The 18,511-nt window shown below is 38.9% G+C and overlaps 2 protein-coding genes across 4 annotated transcripts in view; both read right to left on the bottom strand.

Annotated features, from left to right (window-relative positions):
- Window positions 1-7,032, bottom strand: part of LOC127578885 (tyrosine-protein kinase Srms-like) — a 40,399-nt gene extending 33,367 nt beyond the window's left edge. Inside the window, exon 1 of the mRNA XM_052031422.1 lies at window positions 6,372-7,032. Within this exon, the coding sequence (XP_051887382.1) occupies window positions 6,372-6,754 (383 nt within the window). The 5' untranslated portion in view covers window positions 6,755-7,032. The remainder of the gene's footprint in view (window positions 1-6,371) is intronic.
- Window positions 7,033-12,690: 5,658 nt separating this feature from the next.
- Window positions 12,691-18,511, bottom strand: part of LOC127578883 (peroxidasin-like) — a 171,155-nt gene continuing 165,334 nt past the window's right edge. For 2 of the 3 annotated variants that reach the window (XM_052031415.1, XM_052031416.1), the window contains 2 exons: window positions 18,201-18,314; window positions 12,691-16,388 (listed from right to left, as the gene is read on the bottom strand). In XM_052031415.1, coding sequence (XP_051887375.1) covers window positions 16,290-16,388; window positions 18,201-18,314 — 213 coding nt within the window. In that variant the 3' untranslated portion in view covers window positions 12,691-16,289. Of the gene's footprint in view, window positions 16,389-18,200; window positions 18,315-18,511 lie in introns of those variants that run through there. The other variant, XM_052031417.1, reaches the window with a different exon arrangement.

Here is an 18,511-nt window from a genome sequence, read left to right on the forward strand (position 1 = left end):
ACGTTTCGGCCCAGACCCTTCATCAGGACTGGAAAGAAAGTGGGCAGAAGCCAGAATAAAAGGGTGGGGGGAGTGGGAGGAGCACAAGCTGGTGAGTGATAGCTGAATCCAGGTGAGGGGGGGGGGGGAAGGTTGAATACTGAAGTTTTGCACAAGGAAAGCAAATCTCCAAATATATGTAGATTTTCAGCAGGAGTCAGAAGAAACAATTGAGCAATTAACCTACAAATAAATCTTCAATGATATTTTTTAGTAACAGTGGAAGAGGTATTCCTGAATGACTGCTCAGCTGTGCAAAGTTCAAAGACTGCATGCTGAGGTATGGGATTACAAAATAGTGGCACTGGCATCAAATCAGTGTTGCTTTCTGATTTAACATCATAACCTACCTGCTCTGCACCCTGCCCAGAGTATATCCTCCAGATTTCCCCTCAGAATTGTATGCATGCATCTGAAACCTCGGTCTTATCCTTTTAAGATATTGATTAACTCCTAAAATGTGGGGACTACTCAGCCTGATTTCTCGCTTAGTGTCATTAAATCTGACACACTGCTCAGGATTAACACTGTCAATAGTTTAGACATATATTACCTGAATTTTTAAGATATTTAGTAGAAATTGCATTTTGGCCTCTCCATTATGAGAGAACATACCAGTTGCTTTTATCCTACAGCTACTTATTACCATTTTAGCTGGAGGTGCTGAAAATTACATATAATTGGGGCAACTCTGGTGATTGGTAGTTATAGCTGCAATTTGATGACTAATTCCAAGGAATAATCGCTTTGGAAAATGTGAATATAATTTCTTTATTGATTCTACATTCACAAACCAAAATAAAACATTTTGTATTACTATCTCTGGAGTAATCAGGGAAAATTCAAAAAGGAAAAAACAGCAAGGCTAGAAATGTCTTTGCACTACTCTAATATCTGATAGCCAAACGCAATCAGGTACTTAATACGTGCTACACTTAGAACACCAATTTGGTTCTGGGTCTTCTCTGCGTATGAGGTGTCTCTGCACAGAGGTGAACAGATGTGCAATACACCAGGCACATTCTGTGTGTGAATGGTCCATATGTCACTCACAAAGAAATAGCCTTCACAAGGTAGGTAGGCCTGCTGTGCAATGTAAAGGGGAGCTGCTTACCTGCTCCAGCACCATAGAGTTTGATTTCTGGATCCTTTATCAGGTAGGTCGCCATTAAGTTTTTAATCCACTTTGCACCTCCCCTCAGACTCCAAAGCCATCAACGCTTGTGCCTTTCATGCTCCTGTTATTGGACCAATTGCTTTCCTGACCCTGCCCTTCTAGCAACAGATTTGGAACTACCAATGCACCATCCTAACCTGACCCAACCGTGTTGTTTTAACATCAGAAGTGGTGGGTAAAGTCAAGTAAAAAGAAAATTGCTGCATTTTTTTGAAATTTGAAGTAAAAACATATAATACTTCAAGTATACAGTCTTGAAACACTTGGATCTGATATTTTCCTTGTCGTATTCTTGTGAATGTTTCTTTCCTATTTGCACTCTTCAGTCATGGGTGGACTTTGAAGGTTGGATCAGGGCATCAGGAGTGGTGGGGGTCACCTGTGTGAAGTTTGGGATACGATAGGTCAGGACAGGTTGGGGTCCTTGAATTAGTGGTATTTGTAGTGGAATGGTGATGGGCGTCTCAAAGGACATTTGTAGTGGAGTGAGGGAGTGTTAAAGTGAGGGGTAAGTACAAATCCTATGGTATAATACAAGAACTAGAATCAACAGCCATGGTTGTAATCAGGCTGGGCTGCTTTAAAGAAGCAGGCCTGCTTGTCTTGTGAAAATCTACTTCTACACATGTGCTTCTTACCATCTGCAGGCTTGCACGTGCAAAGGAATTTTTCCCTAGTGACATCAAAGCATGTCCTGCATGCCATTTGACAGCACAGGGCACATGTAGATATCTCCATGTGGAATTGTGCATATTGGTGGAAGATCCTGAAGAAGTTTCCCATTCCATGAATACCATGCAGCAAATAACCAACTGCATTTTGTTATGATCAAAAAAAATTGCACTACATGATAGAATTTCTAACCCAAACTTAATTATCGTCATTCATTCAATGAAGTGTAACATAAACACATCCAATAAAGTTCTACAATAATCTATGTAAGAGACATGAGTGCAATGAAAATGCTATTTCCTGAGCAGGTCTCAGAGATAACAAATCACTTGTTGTAAGTTGTTTGTTTTTTTCCCATCTATGTTATTAGGATATCCTCACATATTGGAAAAGCAACATTGCACTTGCCATTGTTCACAGAGCGAAAAGGATGCTGTACCTTTGAACAACAAAATAATTCCTTTATTGATTATGCTTACCACTGACCTGAAATTGCCATTTCCAAATGGCTTATCACTTAGCACAATAGCTTATACGGTGTTCTGCTTTATATGGGGAAAAATTAACTTTACAACTGGACAGTATTTTAAATGTTATGCTTATAATGCTATGATAATTTTATTTTTGAAATGAAATTCAGTGCCCAGGATTTAGTAAGAAACATAGAAAAAGGAGTGGGCTATGAAAATCTTAAAGGGGAACTGTTTTAAAGAGATTTCAAGGTTACTCAGTTTCTGGAGCAGCATGTTCAAAAACAGATAAATTTTACGTCTGCCATTTGGACAAAATCTGTTCTGCATTGATTAGCACATCTTCATTGTTAGGCATTTATGAGGGGTAATCCAAACATTCTTTAACCAAGAATCTAATCTTGACTTTAGTCCAGACTGATTACCTGGAAGTGTACTGTCTCAACCTTGATGGGGGAACTTTTCAACTCTCAAACTGGCACCTAGTTGCTAATCTCAATCAGGATGATTGTTATGGAAAACAGCAGATTAATCTCTGCAATATTCCTCCACAAAATTAGGTGCAGATGAAAGTGTTGACAATACATTAATGCTAGAACTGTTCACGTTATTAGATGGTTCAAGGATTGGGGACATAGGACAGGACGACAAATATGAGACCCATGACAAACTCAGCGACCTGGAGACTAGTGCCGGTATTCTTAATGCTTCCCTTTGGCTGAGGTTTTTATTTTGAAACTACAGGTACCTCAAATTTGAAATATAAAAAAATACAAATATTTAGGATTGATCATTGAATCGTGGGATGATTCTGACACAGAAGAAAGCCATTCAATCCATGCTCTTTACCAGAGCAACTCTCTAGTTCCACCCCATAACCCTTTCTCCATCGCCCCGTAAATCTTTACTTATCATATCTCATCATTTACTTACTCAATCCTCTCTTGAAGACCACAATGGAAACCGGTTTCACTACATCTGCAGGCAGTGCATTCCAGATTCCAACCACATGCTGCATTTTAACAAAAGGTCTTTCATACCTGTGGACCTCAACCTCTCCATCAACAGATTTCCACTCTCTAGACCTTACTATTGTATATCCTTTATAATCTTCCCTCAATTCTTCTCTTCTCTGAGGAAAACAGTCCCAGCCTATCTAATCTATCTGTGTAACTGTAGTCCCTAATCTCAGGAAACGTTCTTGCAAACCATTTCTGGATCCTCCTCAAATCCTTCCTATAATATTGAGGCCAATACTGAAAACAGTTGAGGTTGGATCAATGTTTTATCAAGATTCTGTATAACTTCCCTTTTATAGTCTGTGGCTAGATCATTGGAGGCACTTAAATAGGAAGTAGATACATTTTTGAAAGATCAGGGAACAAATGGCCATGGGGTGCCGGCACGGACAAGACGAAGCCTGGAGTAGATCAGCCATGATCATATTGAATGGCAGGGCAGGCTTGAGTAGCTGAGTGGCCTACTCCTGCTCCTATTTTCTCAAGTTCTTATTGCTCTTAAATTATGTTTATGAAACCTCAAACTTTGCAAGTCTTATTAACTGCTTTCTCAAATTGTTTGCCTGCCACTTTCAATAATTTGTGTCCCCATACCTCCATGTCCTCCTCCTCCTTTATTCTATGTTGCCCCATTCTTCCTACCAAATTGCATTACCTCACATTTCTCCACATTAAACTTCACCTGCCATGCATCTGCCCATGACAACAGACTGTTAATAAGCTGCTGCGATTTATCACGATCCTCTTCACTGTTCATAATACAGCCACATCTTGTAACATCAACAAATTTTAGCTTGCATCTCTAAGTCTTCACCATTAATAGAAATCAAAAAAGTAATGGCCCCCTAACACTGATTCCTGGGAAAGACCACTATTCAATGTATATCACATACAAACTTCCTGGGAATTTCACAACAAATGCTCTAATATAAAATGAGCATAAATTTATTTAAGCAAACGGTGGTTAAATGAAAGCACCAAACTCACACAATATATTTTACATTCTTTACCATCATTCATGCTCTTTAATTACAACAGGTTTAAGAACTTCCATTTAGGAAAACCTTTCAGTTTTAAGTTGATGTACCTATTCTACAAAAATGCATTCATAGAAACAGAAAATAGTTGACTGATGCAGTCTTGGGCTCCATACCACTTTCCCCATACCCCTCAACTCCCTTGTGGTTTAAATGTCTGTCAATTTCTATCTGGAATAGTTTCAGTAATTGATAAAACATCAATTTTTTGGTATGCAAAAAATCTGTTCCCAATATGTTGGGCAGGCCTTGAGCATGAAACATACATAACAGAAGAATAGTCTCCCCTATGTCACAAATTTCTAAAATTCTAAGCCATTACAACTTATATGCACATAGCATCCTTAACATAGTAAAATGTTCCAAGATATTTCACAGCAATGATAGCAAACAAAATCTGAGACCAGACCACAGAATATGTGATGACCAAAAGCTTTCAAGGAGTGTTTTAAACATGAGAAGTAAAGACTCAGATAGACAGTGAGGTAGAGATACAAAACTGGGTGTGTTAGCAAGTTGTGAGGAGGACACAAAGACATATAGATGGGTTAGGGAATGGGTAGGAAATTGACGGATAGAGTATAATGTGGGAAAATGTTCTCCACTTTGGAAGCAGGAATGAAGAAACAAGTTATTCATTACACAAAGTGAGACGACAAGGTGTTTTGACTCAAGGGGGATCTGGAGTCTCAGTACATGAAGTACAAAACATTAGCTCGTAGGCACAGCAAGTAATTAGGAAGACAAATGAAATGTTGGCCTTCATTGCAAGGGATATGGAGTATAAAAGAAGGTATAGGTTGATATAACTTTACAGAGCACCGGTGAGGATTCCCCCTGAGTATGGAGTTTTGGTCTCCATATCTGAGGAAGAATGTGCATTGGATGCAGTGTACAGAAGGTTCACTAGGGGTTGCTTTCTGGGATGAAGGCACTGCTGAAAGAGCAGGTTATTCACAGTGAAGTACAGAAAAAGGAGAGGTGACTTTATGGAAACATAAGACTTTGAGGGCGATCAGTAGAATGGATGCAGAGAGGACGTTTTCTCCAGAAACAAGGAGCATAATTTCAGAATAAGTGTTTGAATTTTTCAGATGAAGAATTTCTTCTCTCAGAGAATCATAAATCTTTAGAATTCTCTACACCACGGAGATTTGGGGTCAGAGTCATTGAGTATATTCAAGACAAAAACTGACAGACATTTAAACTACCAGGGAGTGGCGGGGTGTGGGGAAGTGGTCTGGACCCCAAGCCTGCATCAGCCAAGTTCTCACTGATTGGTGGAGCAGTCCCGGGGCCTGGCCGGCCAACTCCTGATTCCTTTGTCCTATGTTCTTACAGGGGAGATTGTTTAAAGAATTCCTGTGCTCAGGACCTTGGCAGTTGAAGACTCAGCTGCCAAAGGTGAAGGGATTTAATTCGGGGGTGATCAAGAGGCCAGAATGAGATAAGTACGGGTGTCTCGGCGGGTGATAGGGCTGAAGGAGACACAGAGCTAAGTCGGAGGAGTGTTGACCGGCAAACACAAGTATGACCGGTGAATGGACTTGGCTGCAGTTGACGCAGATAACAGAGTTCATAAGAAATGTGGGCACACTGTACTTACAAAATAGTGTAAGAACTTTTATCCAGGTAGGTCATCAACGCAGCCCTAAGGCTTATTCATCACAGCTATCATGACACGCCGAGCCATGTGTAGAGACATTAAGGTGGAATTCACCACAGAGATGGGGGGTGGGGCTCACCTTACGGCCCAAATTCCGCAAAATGTTAGGCCCTGGATAACAAATACTCAAGACATTTCAGGCTACTGTGCAAGGGTTGAATCCAAAGTCCTCCCTCTACTAAAAGGAAAGCGTTCATTCTTAATAACTTTATTTCTTTCAGAAGTTGCACATCCTTACCAATAAGTGCTCCGGCAGCAGCACATGGTGAATTTGACAATAAAATTACTCACGGCTCTTTTGCAAGGTTTTCCTGGATTACTTTCACATAATTGGTAGGGACCAAGCCCCGGACTGCAGCCGCTTTGGAACCGGTGGCTTTCTGCGCAAATAAGTAGTCTCCCTCATCCCGGATGACCCTCAGTTTCTCTCCCTTTCTCAGCGACAACTCCTCTGGGGTCCTGGCCTCGAAGTCGTACAAAGCAGCGTAGACGGGTCCAGGCTCGGGGGGCAAGGCAGGAGCCGGGCTCGCCGGGACCTTCGACTGCAGGTAGGGACCCGAGATAACAGCGACCTGTCGCCGGCTTTGGACGGGGTCCGAAGTTGGGGCTTCGGGCCAGATGCGATCCCACAGCCCCCGCAGACAGGGGAGACAGCCCCGCAAGGTCTCTTCCATCACACACGCACCCTCTCACTCACCAGCCTTATTGCGATTTCCATGAAACTGCTGCAACGATGACTTGGGTGTTTTCTGTTAACAAAGGGCTGCCAAAACAATAGTCCAACCATCCAGATTCCTACCTGGAGAAATGTTTCAAACTCCAGGCTGTATCTAGTAGACTTTTGGGGGATGGTCCTCCGAACTTCCTGCAGTCGGTAACAATACAGGTGGAACCAGTTTTCAAATGTCAGCGGCTGGTATGCGGAAACCGCGCAAATCACTGCATTCAGGGATTTCAGGCAAACTTGCGGGCATTATTTTACATCGCCTGGAGTTTGCACAGTTACCCTCCAAATTTACACCAGTAGCGTAAAGGTTCTGGTACTATTAACACCCGGAAAATAAAACAAAATATGATGTGTTTTGAAACAAAAGTACCTATGAACACCAGGCTGGTGAGATGCTCTGCACCTTGGCCGCCTTTGCCTTTGCCTTGGCCCCATTTTACATCCTTCGTTTTCTCTCACCTGTCATTCCCCCATCTGTTATTGTTTCCTTGTATATCTGTTCGCTCTTTGATTCACCACACCGTGCTTCCAAATTTCTCATGCTACTGTCGTTTCTGCCCGACCTTAAGGTCATTCTTTGGCCCTGTGATTCACTCACGTCTTCTGCTTGTTCGGTTCCATTTTAACTTGCTTATTTGCAATACCTTTTTGATGAAGGGCACATACCTGAAATGTGAAGGTGTTTGTTTTCTTCACTGACTGACCCGCTGACTGTTTCTATCAAGGTCTTGTTTGGTTTCAGCACGTGGTGTTAGATAACATTGCCCGCGCTTTTAATGTAAACATTGAAATATATGTACGAAAATTGGTCCTTTGGCTCAAGATCATTTACCTTCCGTGCAGACGAACAATCAGATTAGTCCATCCTGTTCCCATATCTCCAATCTAGTCTTGAATATTCACATAATTGTTGTCTCAAGCACTAACCATAGGAGAGAATTCCACAGCTGCACAGTTCTGGGTGATGGAAAATTTTTCTTTACCATAGATGAATTCTCTCCATTTTGTATCACATCACCCCAGCCTATTCAAGAGTAGATGCATTTCCCCCAATCCACGCTCCTTGACCTCACAATACCTTTCCTCTGGTGCTGAGTCACTGCACAGAGAATCCCCAGTCTACAATTGCTCAAAGAGTATTCAGGGTGTCACTGAGAACCTGGAGTTCAAGCCTCAGGAGCACGTAGAATCCAGTCTAAGTGGTGAAAGGAGTGAATTAGCTTCCAAACTACCCTCCCGCCCACTCTGTTAGGCATCTCCTGTCCCACCTGCGGAAGAATCTGTTGTTCCCACATCGGCTCATCAGTGACCTCAGGACCCAAAGAACCAGAGTGGAAATAAGCCATCCTTGATCCCAGGATCCCAGATATACGAAGAAGAAGAATAAAAGGATTTCAAGCAGTGTTCTAAGGACATATTATGGTTTATGAAACTTCATCTTTTTTGACTTCTATCTAACCTTTTGCAATAAAATCCAGAACTCATTTAGGGATTTCTTTTAAATGATTCTTTCAGCTCTGAGAAATTGTACTTCAAAATACTTTTATTGTATGGCATTGAATTGACTTCTAGTCAGAGTACGAGAAAATTATTTTAAAAAATGCATCACCTCATGCACATTTTGAGTTCCATAACTTCATTTCTAGTCCATTCCTCCAATATCAGCAATTTTTCTTTGCAACTTTCTTTAATCTACTAAAGAAGTAACTCCTCTTTTATTGACATTTCAATAGCACTCATCTAGGCCAGTATTCAAAATATATTTAGTGCTCAGTGATGGTCTCAGGAGAAACCTTGCTGGATAGCACAACAATTCCTAGGATTGAAAACTGGTTTTAACTCCTATAATTTTCTCCTTATCAAACAACTTTTAGTTCAGCTTGTCATATTTAATTAAAAATTCCATAGTTCTCCCATGTGGTATCTCAAGACACACTTTTCTAAAGTATTTGCCAAATGGGAAAATTAGGGAATATAGCTTCTTAAAGAATTCAGAGAGGATTGTTAAACATAGCCGTGAATAGCTTTTGACATCCTGGGATGAGAAGACTTCCAATAAGGAGAGATTAAGTTGAATTGGCCAAAATTCCCCTAAGTTTAGGTGATCTCCTTAAAATGCTTAAAATTCATGGAAGACTCGACAAGTTTAATGCCAAATGGCAATGTAAGTAAGCTGAGGAGAGCACACAAGGACTCATTTTCAGGCCAAGAGGCTGAATATTTGGTAATGTGATGAAGAGATATTTGTTTTTTCAGATGATTGGGAATGTTTGGAATTCTCTGTCCAAATTGACCATTGTCCCTCAGTCGTTGAGTATATTCACAACAGATGTTTGGCGGTATCAAAGGATAAATGGATTAGGACAGGAGAGTTGATGTATAAGTTCACTGCAGTCTTATCAAATGATGAAGATTTAATAAGTTGTATGTTCCCATTGAGATCTCCATTAGCCATTTCCAGCTGCTTTCTCTTTGCCTAGATATTAACCTATTACAAATCAATTGATCCCTCATTTAAAATAGACAGAAAAAGCACTACAAAAATGGAGCAGATAGTTGTGTGACAATATCAACAGGTAATTTTCCTTCAAAAATTGTACTTACTTAGAGACAATAACAAAAGTATAACAAAATTAAGAAAATCCAGTACGACTTTTCAATGATGAAACAGGATTTGGTTTATTCAGTTCACAAATTTGGGAGCCAACTATTCTTTATTCTCAACCATGACCATAACTTCAGATCCCACACACACACAGACACCCCCCGCCCCACCCCCCCACTCCCCACAAAGGTTAAAAGTTATTATCAGGTGGGAAATAGACACAATGTTATTTGCCTTTGGGCAAGAGATCTTAGGACTTCACTAGCTTAGAAAGGGTTAAATCTAATAAGTATTGTAGAAGGTTGGTGTAACTTTCATAACTAGTTGTATAATTTATTTCAATAATTGTAGTTGCTTCCTGATTATACACACATAACCTCTTTTATTACAGTTTAGTTCTACATCCAAATATCATTTAGTTTTCTTTTTTGCTGACAAAGTGCTCAGCCAGTATGGGCTTGTCACTTCAATAACTATATGAATAATTGTTGGTAATTTTCCCTTTAAGTGAGTCAGTCTAGGTTGATACATGCCTCCTCTCAGGAATACATTTGCAGAGATATCATTTATTAAAGCATAGAAGATGTTAAATGACTAAACTGGTAATGATAATTTTATCACTGGGTTACTCTTCTTTTGGAAATTGTATTTTTCTTTAAAAAGATCTCAATTGAAACAAAAAAATTCTAGCGAGTGCACACTTAATATTGCTAAATTGCACACCACCTTTATTTTAGAGAATGCTTAAAATCTACAAATAAGCTTTCCTCCTTGCAAGTTCTACAATTGGGTGACAATAATTCTTAGAATTATTATTGACACTATTAAGCATTTCATTCCTTGGTTTTCACAAAACAGCTTAAATATTTATGGTGGTGGCAAAAAGACTACATGTATGCCAGTTTGCTTTCTCTCACTCCGTATATTTTATTTTAAACCTGTTTTTCTGGAACACAACTCACAGCACATTACATGGTTTTCTTGAAATTTATACAGACTTGGAACATAATTTTATGATTATTACAGTTATAGTTGGTTAACTCAACCCTGTTGGTTTCGTAAATTTAAATAGTGTATGTTTGTACATGATTTATATTTCCTCAGACATCCAAAAAATAAACAAAAATACACACAGCAATTCCAAAAATAAAAGTAATTTTTTTTCGTGATGATATTGGCAGTGTTTCTTGATGCACAAGGATGTGGTTTGAAATCAATCTGAAACAGACTGCTAATCTCAAATTACAAAATATTTAAGAGCATTAACATGCTGCATATACTTGGGTCAGACTTGTTTAGAGTGTAGTGGTTCTTGCAGATGACAATGTACTTAATCTCTCAGTGAGTTGACTGTGATAAACATCTACTGCTGAGTAACCACTGGATATTAACTTTCCAAACCACATGAAGATTGACTGTTTGTGAAACTAAAGGGAGGTCCATCACTGAATGTGAAATTGCATTTCAACAGCATTCCTTGCCTTTGACAGTGGGAGTGGAGAGGGTAAATGTGAAGATAAGGCATGATATTTTTTAAGCTTACAGCTCAGAGAACTTGCTTCCAATCTCAACTAGACCACTGGGTCACAGATATTGCTTATATATTCTAACAGTAAGCAAGATCAACACCTGTTCCATTTCCATCAAGTGATCAAAAGGACAGGTAAACAATAAAACTCCAATGTAACTTCATCATTCGTATATTTCTTCTGATGTGGAAGAAAGCATATTATTTAAGGATGGAATATATCACTGGAAAAGCTTGCATGTTTTTGACTTTAGGAATTAAAGTTGTTTCCGAAGTGCTGAAACTTTTTTTTAACTATAATTTTTTTCCACAGTATATGGCCATTGCAACAAGGTCAGCATTTATAGAGAACAACCATAAGATTGTAACAGCACAGGAGGCTACTGACTTTATGCTAGTTCTTTGTATAGCATTTTGGTCAGTCCCTTATTTAGCCCCTTTACAAAACACAATTGAATCAGCATTCACCACACTTTTGGGCAGTGCACCCTGGCTAATAATTACTCACAGCATTAAACAGTTTTGAACCATTATCACCCCTGGATCTTACTCCAATTACTTTAAGCTTGTGTTCTTACCCTTGGCATCTCCATTAATGGGAACATTTTCTCTCTATTCATTCCATGTAAATACTTCAAGATTTTGAAAAAAATAGTCAAGTTTCCTCTTGACCTTCTCTGCTCGAAGGGGAAGAGTCCCAGAACCCCTAGTACATCCTTGTAACTGAAATCCCTCATCCCTGGAAAGTCATTCTAATAATTTTTTTCTGCAACATTTCTTGGCATTCAAATCCCCCTAAAATTATTTCCAACTGCTAGATGGAAATTGTCTTCCTTAGTTCTGCCATTAAAACATTATTTCATGTTGAAATAATAATGTCATGATGACCCACTAGCTAGTAATATTATGCTGATCGTGCTTTTGAAAAAATATTGTCTTGACTGACTTTTACACTGCTGCATTCCCTCTAATTTCAATGTATTGTTGTCTAAACCTATAATGTGCCTAATGACAAATTGCTTAAGCAACCATGTGGTTATTGCTTATGTATTTAGAAGCTCCAATCAATTAACTCAAATAATACAAATAGTTAAACATGACATCTGCACAAGTCATTTAATTCTGGCTTACAAGGACAATGATTACATCAGAAGATATGTGAAGAGTGCTGTACTAAAAAAAGCAAGTAAACTTCATTAAAGATATATTATTTTGTAGGCTATACTTCCATCATAATGCTTTCTGCTGGAATCATGCAGTAGCATAAAACATACCATGATAAAGTTTTAATGCAAATTGCAGTTGAAGAACCTTTACTGTGAACATGGAACATGATAAAACCAGTGAAGCACATTTGGTCTTCACAGGCCAGAAACAATGTTGGAATCTCTGAGAAACATAGTGAGACAATCTGCAATGTACCACTGAAATGTAAAAACAGTCTTGTGGATCAGAGGCGCAGCAATGAAGATGTCTGATCCTTTTTTTGTCAAACCAGTGGTAAGGGAAATTTGTGCAATTTTCACGAGGGGTTCTTGACCAACATTGCTGCCTTCATCCTCTGGTTGAAAATTACCACCAATATCCCTGTATGCAGAAGGAACATAGCATTCAACCACAAGCATGCCCTCCTGTGGAGTACATGGTGGTGCTCAGTGCCTCACTTTACTAGGCTAAAAGTTTCCAAAGAGATGAGGAAAAAATTTAAAAATAATGTATAAAAATGTCATCAATAAATAAAACAATTGGATCTTCCAGTAAAAGTTCAAGTTTGCAATTCAAATATTTTCCTAATGGAGAATATAAGATACTGGACAGAAAGAGCAAAAATACATGCGCTTTTAATTGAAGCTTTGTTCAGACTGGCTAAGTACATACAGTGTCATGTAGCAAGATTCACTTTCATAGATACATGAAATTACAACTCAATAGGCAGTGGAAAGAGATACAAGCCATAGGGATAATTACCAAGTACATCACGACAAAGAGGGAACCAGATTCACTGCTATGATTCTCCATTCACTGAAATCAAACTTCTGTAATTTTCCAATGTCCATTGGTGGCCGGCAGAGATCCCTGCTGGCAGCATGTACCTAGAAACTGGCCCACTAGGCCTGGGCAGTGATCCCCTTAGTGATACATTATGTCACCGAAGGAAACATTTCCCACTATGTGCTCATGGTTATGTGCCTTACCCACTGGGAGCATAATTCAGAAAAACACCATTGATTTTCCCTACATCACGGAAAAATCAAGGCCTACAGTCACACATTTTTTTCCAGAAAGGACCTATAATATCTGTGAAAATCAAAAAAAAACTGCAGATGCTGGAAATCTGAAATAAAAACAGAAAATGCTGGAAATACTCAGCAGGTCAGAGGGTCTTCAACTTGAAATGTTAACTCTGTTTTTCTTCCCACAAATGCAGCCACAACTCTTCCTACAAACTCGTACTGAGGATGGCAAAGCCAGGACCAGAGCGATCCCTATGTTGAGGGGGGTAAAGCAGGGAAACCCACTTTCCCCCATAGTACTTAACATCATAATGGACATCCTGTTATGTTCATTAGATAGGGTTGGGTCCGGATTTCATCTTGAAACAGAACATACATCCTGTACAGCCCTGGGTTTTGCTGATGGTGTGGCCCTTGTGAGTGATTCTCACAAGGGCATGTCTAAAAAACAGTCATTGAGGTGAATCACAATAAGAGTACCGGATTTTTTTATGATGTTTAAAAACAAAAGTTTTGTTTTTAACTCCATCGATAATTGGCTCTACAAGATAAGATTTAAGATATCTTTATTAGTCACATGTACATCAAAACACACAGAGAAATGCATCTTTTGCATAGTGTTCTGGGGGCAGCCCGCAAGTGTCGCCATGCTTCCGGCGCCAACATAGCATGCCCACAACTTCCTAACCCGTACGTCTTTGAAATGTGGGAGGAAACCAGAGCACCCAGAGGAAACACATGCAGACACGGGGAGAATGTACAAACTCCTTACAGACAGTGGCCGGAATTGAACCAGGTCACTGGCACTGTAAAGTGTTATGCTAACCGCTACACTACCGTGCCTGTTAGTCCTAGGGATTGGGGGGGAAATACTTTGGTGCCAGGATTGACCCCTGGATTGGCTGTTCAACCAATGACTGGAGTAGTAAACTCGAGGGATGGGGTAGGAGTCTCCTAAGGGCTAGGCTCAAGCCAACCCAAAAAGTTGAGATTTTGTTTTTACTACTCCTTGATCTTAAATGAGGCTTCTCAAAATGTTTTAGTCAAACTTGCTGAGACTATAAGAGGCTTCATTAAGGAGTATTTACACCTCCCCAAGTGCATGAACGATGGACTGTTTTACTCTAGGATCCGGGATGGTGGTCTATTGATCCTCTAACTGGAAACTCAGATCCCTCTGTCTATACTTAGGAAGTGCATCAATTTTAAGAAATCAGCCAACGGAATGGTGGGTCTGAGTTTCCAGTTTGCGGGGATCGATGTTGATAAAGTTATAGAGAAGTATAGGAAGTTAGCTTGTATCAATGCTTGTTATATAGAGGATGTTGTTAGGGATGAGGCCAGCAAGGTCAAGGTCAGTGTAGGGAGAAACAACTGGAGGGATATGGAGTTCGACTGCTGGAGTGGGCTGGGTCTTCAAGGAATTGGGGTTCATTATTACAAAAACGATCCCCAGTCCAATAGCTGGATTAGGGGTTTTACATCCCTTGAACAGTCTGAGTATATTATAGCCCTGTTCATACTCATACCTGGTTAGGAATACACTGGCCTTGGACACCAATATAGATAGGTCTTGTAGAAGATGTGAGTTGGCTAGAGAAACACTGAGCCATGTATCAGGCATGTGCCTTGCAGTAAAACAGCCACAGATCTACAGACATAATAGGGTTTTAGATATGTTACGTTCTAGGGGCGCCGTGGCCGGTTTTACTGTTTTTAAAGAACAAAGGTTTTTAGATTGAGAAGGACATGTTCGGATTCTGGATGTTGTCTTCGTTAAAAGAGTAAAAGCTGCAGTGGTTGATGTTTCCATTCGCTTTGAAAACAACTCCGGATCTCTGGGCGCTGCTTTTATCAAGAAGTCCAACAAGTACAGACACTTGAAATCGACCATAAAGGACAATCTTGACGTAGCTACAGTCGAATTCCTGGGTTTTATAGGCAGCACCAGAGGGACATGGTTTTCAGAAAACTTGAAGGTATTGGATTTCCTAGGCATCCAAAGGTACAAAACTTTTATTTCACGGACTACACATGCTGCTCTTTTAGGAGCCATTAACATTTTTTTTTGTGGATGCTTTTATATTTCTAGATTGCGTTTTTGGTTATATTTATGGTTGCAATTCACGAATTTGGAGTTTTATTGCATTTAATTGTTCATTCTCACAGATTTAATTCTTATATTGTTATAAATAAATGTCAAATACTTGCAGTTTATTATTTTCAACACTTCAAATTGATGTTATTACAGCAACTGACATCTCGAACACTCTGAACCCTGGCTCTGTATTTGTGGGTAGCAATCCATCCGGTGTATTGAGAAGTATTCCAGCATTTTCTGCTTTTGTATCCTTTCATCTCTAATCTATAATAATTGCAATTTATAGCATCCAAACTGATCAATGCATATTGCAGTGCAGGTCAGTCCTCGCAATATACTTAGGGATAAGCAGGTTGAATACACTTGGTCTATTCCAAGAAATGGGTCCATGTCCTCTGAAAATATTTCTGGCAGAAGTCGGCAGTTTCAATTTAACCCTGATGTAACAAGTCGTATCTTCCGTGATATAATTTACTGAAAAATGATGGCTGAACAAAATATAACAGTGTATATACAAAGTGACAAGTCCAACAATTTTTTAAAAATGGTACAAAGTATAAAATTCAAGATATAATACCTATTGTTTTACTGATTAAACACTAAATATTTAGCACCATGATCATGAGAAACCACTTGCTTTGAGGTAACTGTGAAGCTCTTGATCCTTGTATAGCAGAAATTAGGTTTTATGTTTACAGAGATCCTGACACGACATTCACCGTAAAAAGGAACATGTTCTTTAAAACAGTGCATATTGTAACTAGTGAATATATGATAAAAATTTAAACACTTGGATCATTTCAGGTTAAGTCTTATGGTCCATGATGATTGAGTGCTGTGCGGATCAGGTTTCTAGTATTTGGGTTGTGCTGAGAGAAAGGGAGAGATGAACTGTAACAATAATATAGAACAATTCAAATAGTCATGGATGTATTCAGTGCCTGAATGTCAACAGAGATGATATAATCTGCTGATTATACTTCTTTGGATTGTTAGTAGTTGTTTCTACAGGTGTCACTCCTCTTCACAGTCAGGACAACATTTGCCTTGTTTCTTTACTGGATTTCTGCAGTTCTGAGGACAAGTTGTCATTACACATTTGGTCTCTGTATCCTGTAGGTAATAGGTGTTAAACAAAATATTTATGTATGTTGTACAAAAGATTAAATCTAATAGATTGACTTTATATATTAGTTTGCATATAACATAGCTTCTGTGTATGTGGCTTATCAAAAATTCTACTCTGCATATACTCCCCGTATTCCATACAACATAATTTATGCTAATATATTTTAAAACACATTTTTGCATTGAATTCTTTCCATAACAAATTCCTATTTTAATTCCTTATTTATGTTATTGCTTCCATCAGCCACTCAGACAAGCCTTCTACTGCCAATGCTTATTTACCATGAACAACACTACGGGTAATCTACTTATGTAAAAATATATATTAAAAAAATAATAAATTTTACAGTAAGGTAATTACTGAATAATTTTTCAAAAGGTAAGATTTCTAAAGTGAATAGCGCACTGCTAGAAGAGGACAAGCACATTGATTAAAAGCTGTTAAAGTATACTTTGCACTAAAATTAAGAGATAAACACGCTTACTATATTTTTGTACTCTAAAAAGTCACCTGTAGCATTGCTTAGAGCCATTCAGAGGATACAGCTCTCATTGTTATATCATGAAACTATTTTAAAATACTTTCTATTATCGTCAATCAGAATCCAATTAGAAGGTATTATCCAATGCAGGGGATTAGATATTTCTATAGATTGTTGCTTGTTACATCACCACTGCATCTGTCCTCTCCCCCCAACCACTGACTAAGATCAGAAGAAAATAATTGAAATGACTAGTTTACTTTCCCTTTTCTTGTTAATGTGGTCTTTCATTTTTATATATCTATCACACAAACATTTCCAACAAAAATTATGCATTAAAAGGGATGAGGCAGAGTAGAAAATGTTAAGTACTGATGGATCAGTTGGGTCAAGGGAAGATATTATGCCCAAAAGAGCACTTTAATCATTCTCCAGGCCTGGCATCATTTACATTTGCATCACGAGGCCACTTTGGGCACAACTAATTGCCACATTTTATTTCAATTTCAATTAGATGGTCCATTTTAAAAATATCACTACTCAGTAGCACAGTGAGTAGAGCTGCTGCCTCATGCTCTCAGTGCTAACCTCTGGAGCTGTCCGTGTGGAGCTTTTCCTGTGACTGCGAGGGTTTCCTCCTAAATCCCAAAAACATGTAGGTTGTAGATTATTTGGCCACTATAAATTACCCCTGATGCGTAGAGGAGTGGCAAAATCTGGGGGGAGTTGATAGGGAGAATAAAGTGGCTTTTGTGAAAGATTACAGGGAATGGGTGCTCGATGATCTGTTGGGACTTGGTAGGCCAAAGGCTTATTTCTGTGTTGTACGACCCTGTGACTATAACTCTCTATGACGACTACCTTTCCTAAATAAATTTGCACAAGATATCTATTTGACGAAAATAATGGACTTTAAGGCAGCGGTCTCCTTCAGCTGTTGTTTCCAATGCTTTACACATACTACTTCAAATACAATACATAAATTGACACATAACACAATATGCCTTTAACTGCAAATCCATTTTAAACTTCCTGTTCTAGTTGTGGTCCCTGTGGAGATAGGATGCTCCCTTGTGTTACAATACCATGTTCACTTAAGTCCTTGCAGTCAATTCTTGCCTCATTACACTGATTTAATTTGGTTTTGACAACAGTTATTTGTCCACCCATTAGACCTACCCAATGTTCCTGCACTCTTGCTGAACTTGCACCCCAACTCTGGGTTTGAGAGCACAGTTGGATATATTTGAGCAACAGTCCCACTCTGACTTTTGCTTAATGAAAATTTCACAGCATTCAGAGTTTAATTTCCTACCTTACAGTGGCACAAAGTGCATGGGTCTTTCTCCCAATGTTCATCTTCACGTCTTACATTCCCATCCTTGTCAATGCAGCCTGTTAATTTCAAGTGAGCTTCAAGCACTTCTATCTATTTATTAAAAGATGTGAATAAAATAAAAACTTTGTTTTTTTCTCATGAAACAGCTATTTTTCTCTGTGTGCTATGAACAACACTACTGTTCAGAAATTAGGTACATATTACACAGCAATACAAATAAAGGAAGTTAGATTCAAAATCATTAACTTTCAAGATCTCCATGCATATGATATTTATTAAGAGCATAG

This window comes from Pristis pectinata, chromosome 16, assembly GCF_009764475.1.
Source record: "Pristis pectinata isolate sPriPec2 chromosome 16, sPriPec2.1.pri, whole genome shotgun sequence".
NCBI lineage: Eukaryota > Metazoa > Chordata > Chondrichthyes > Rhinopristiformes > Pristidae > Pristis > Pristis pectinata.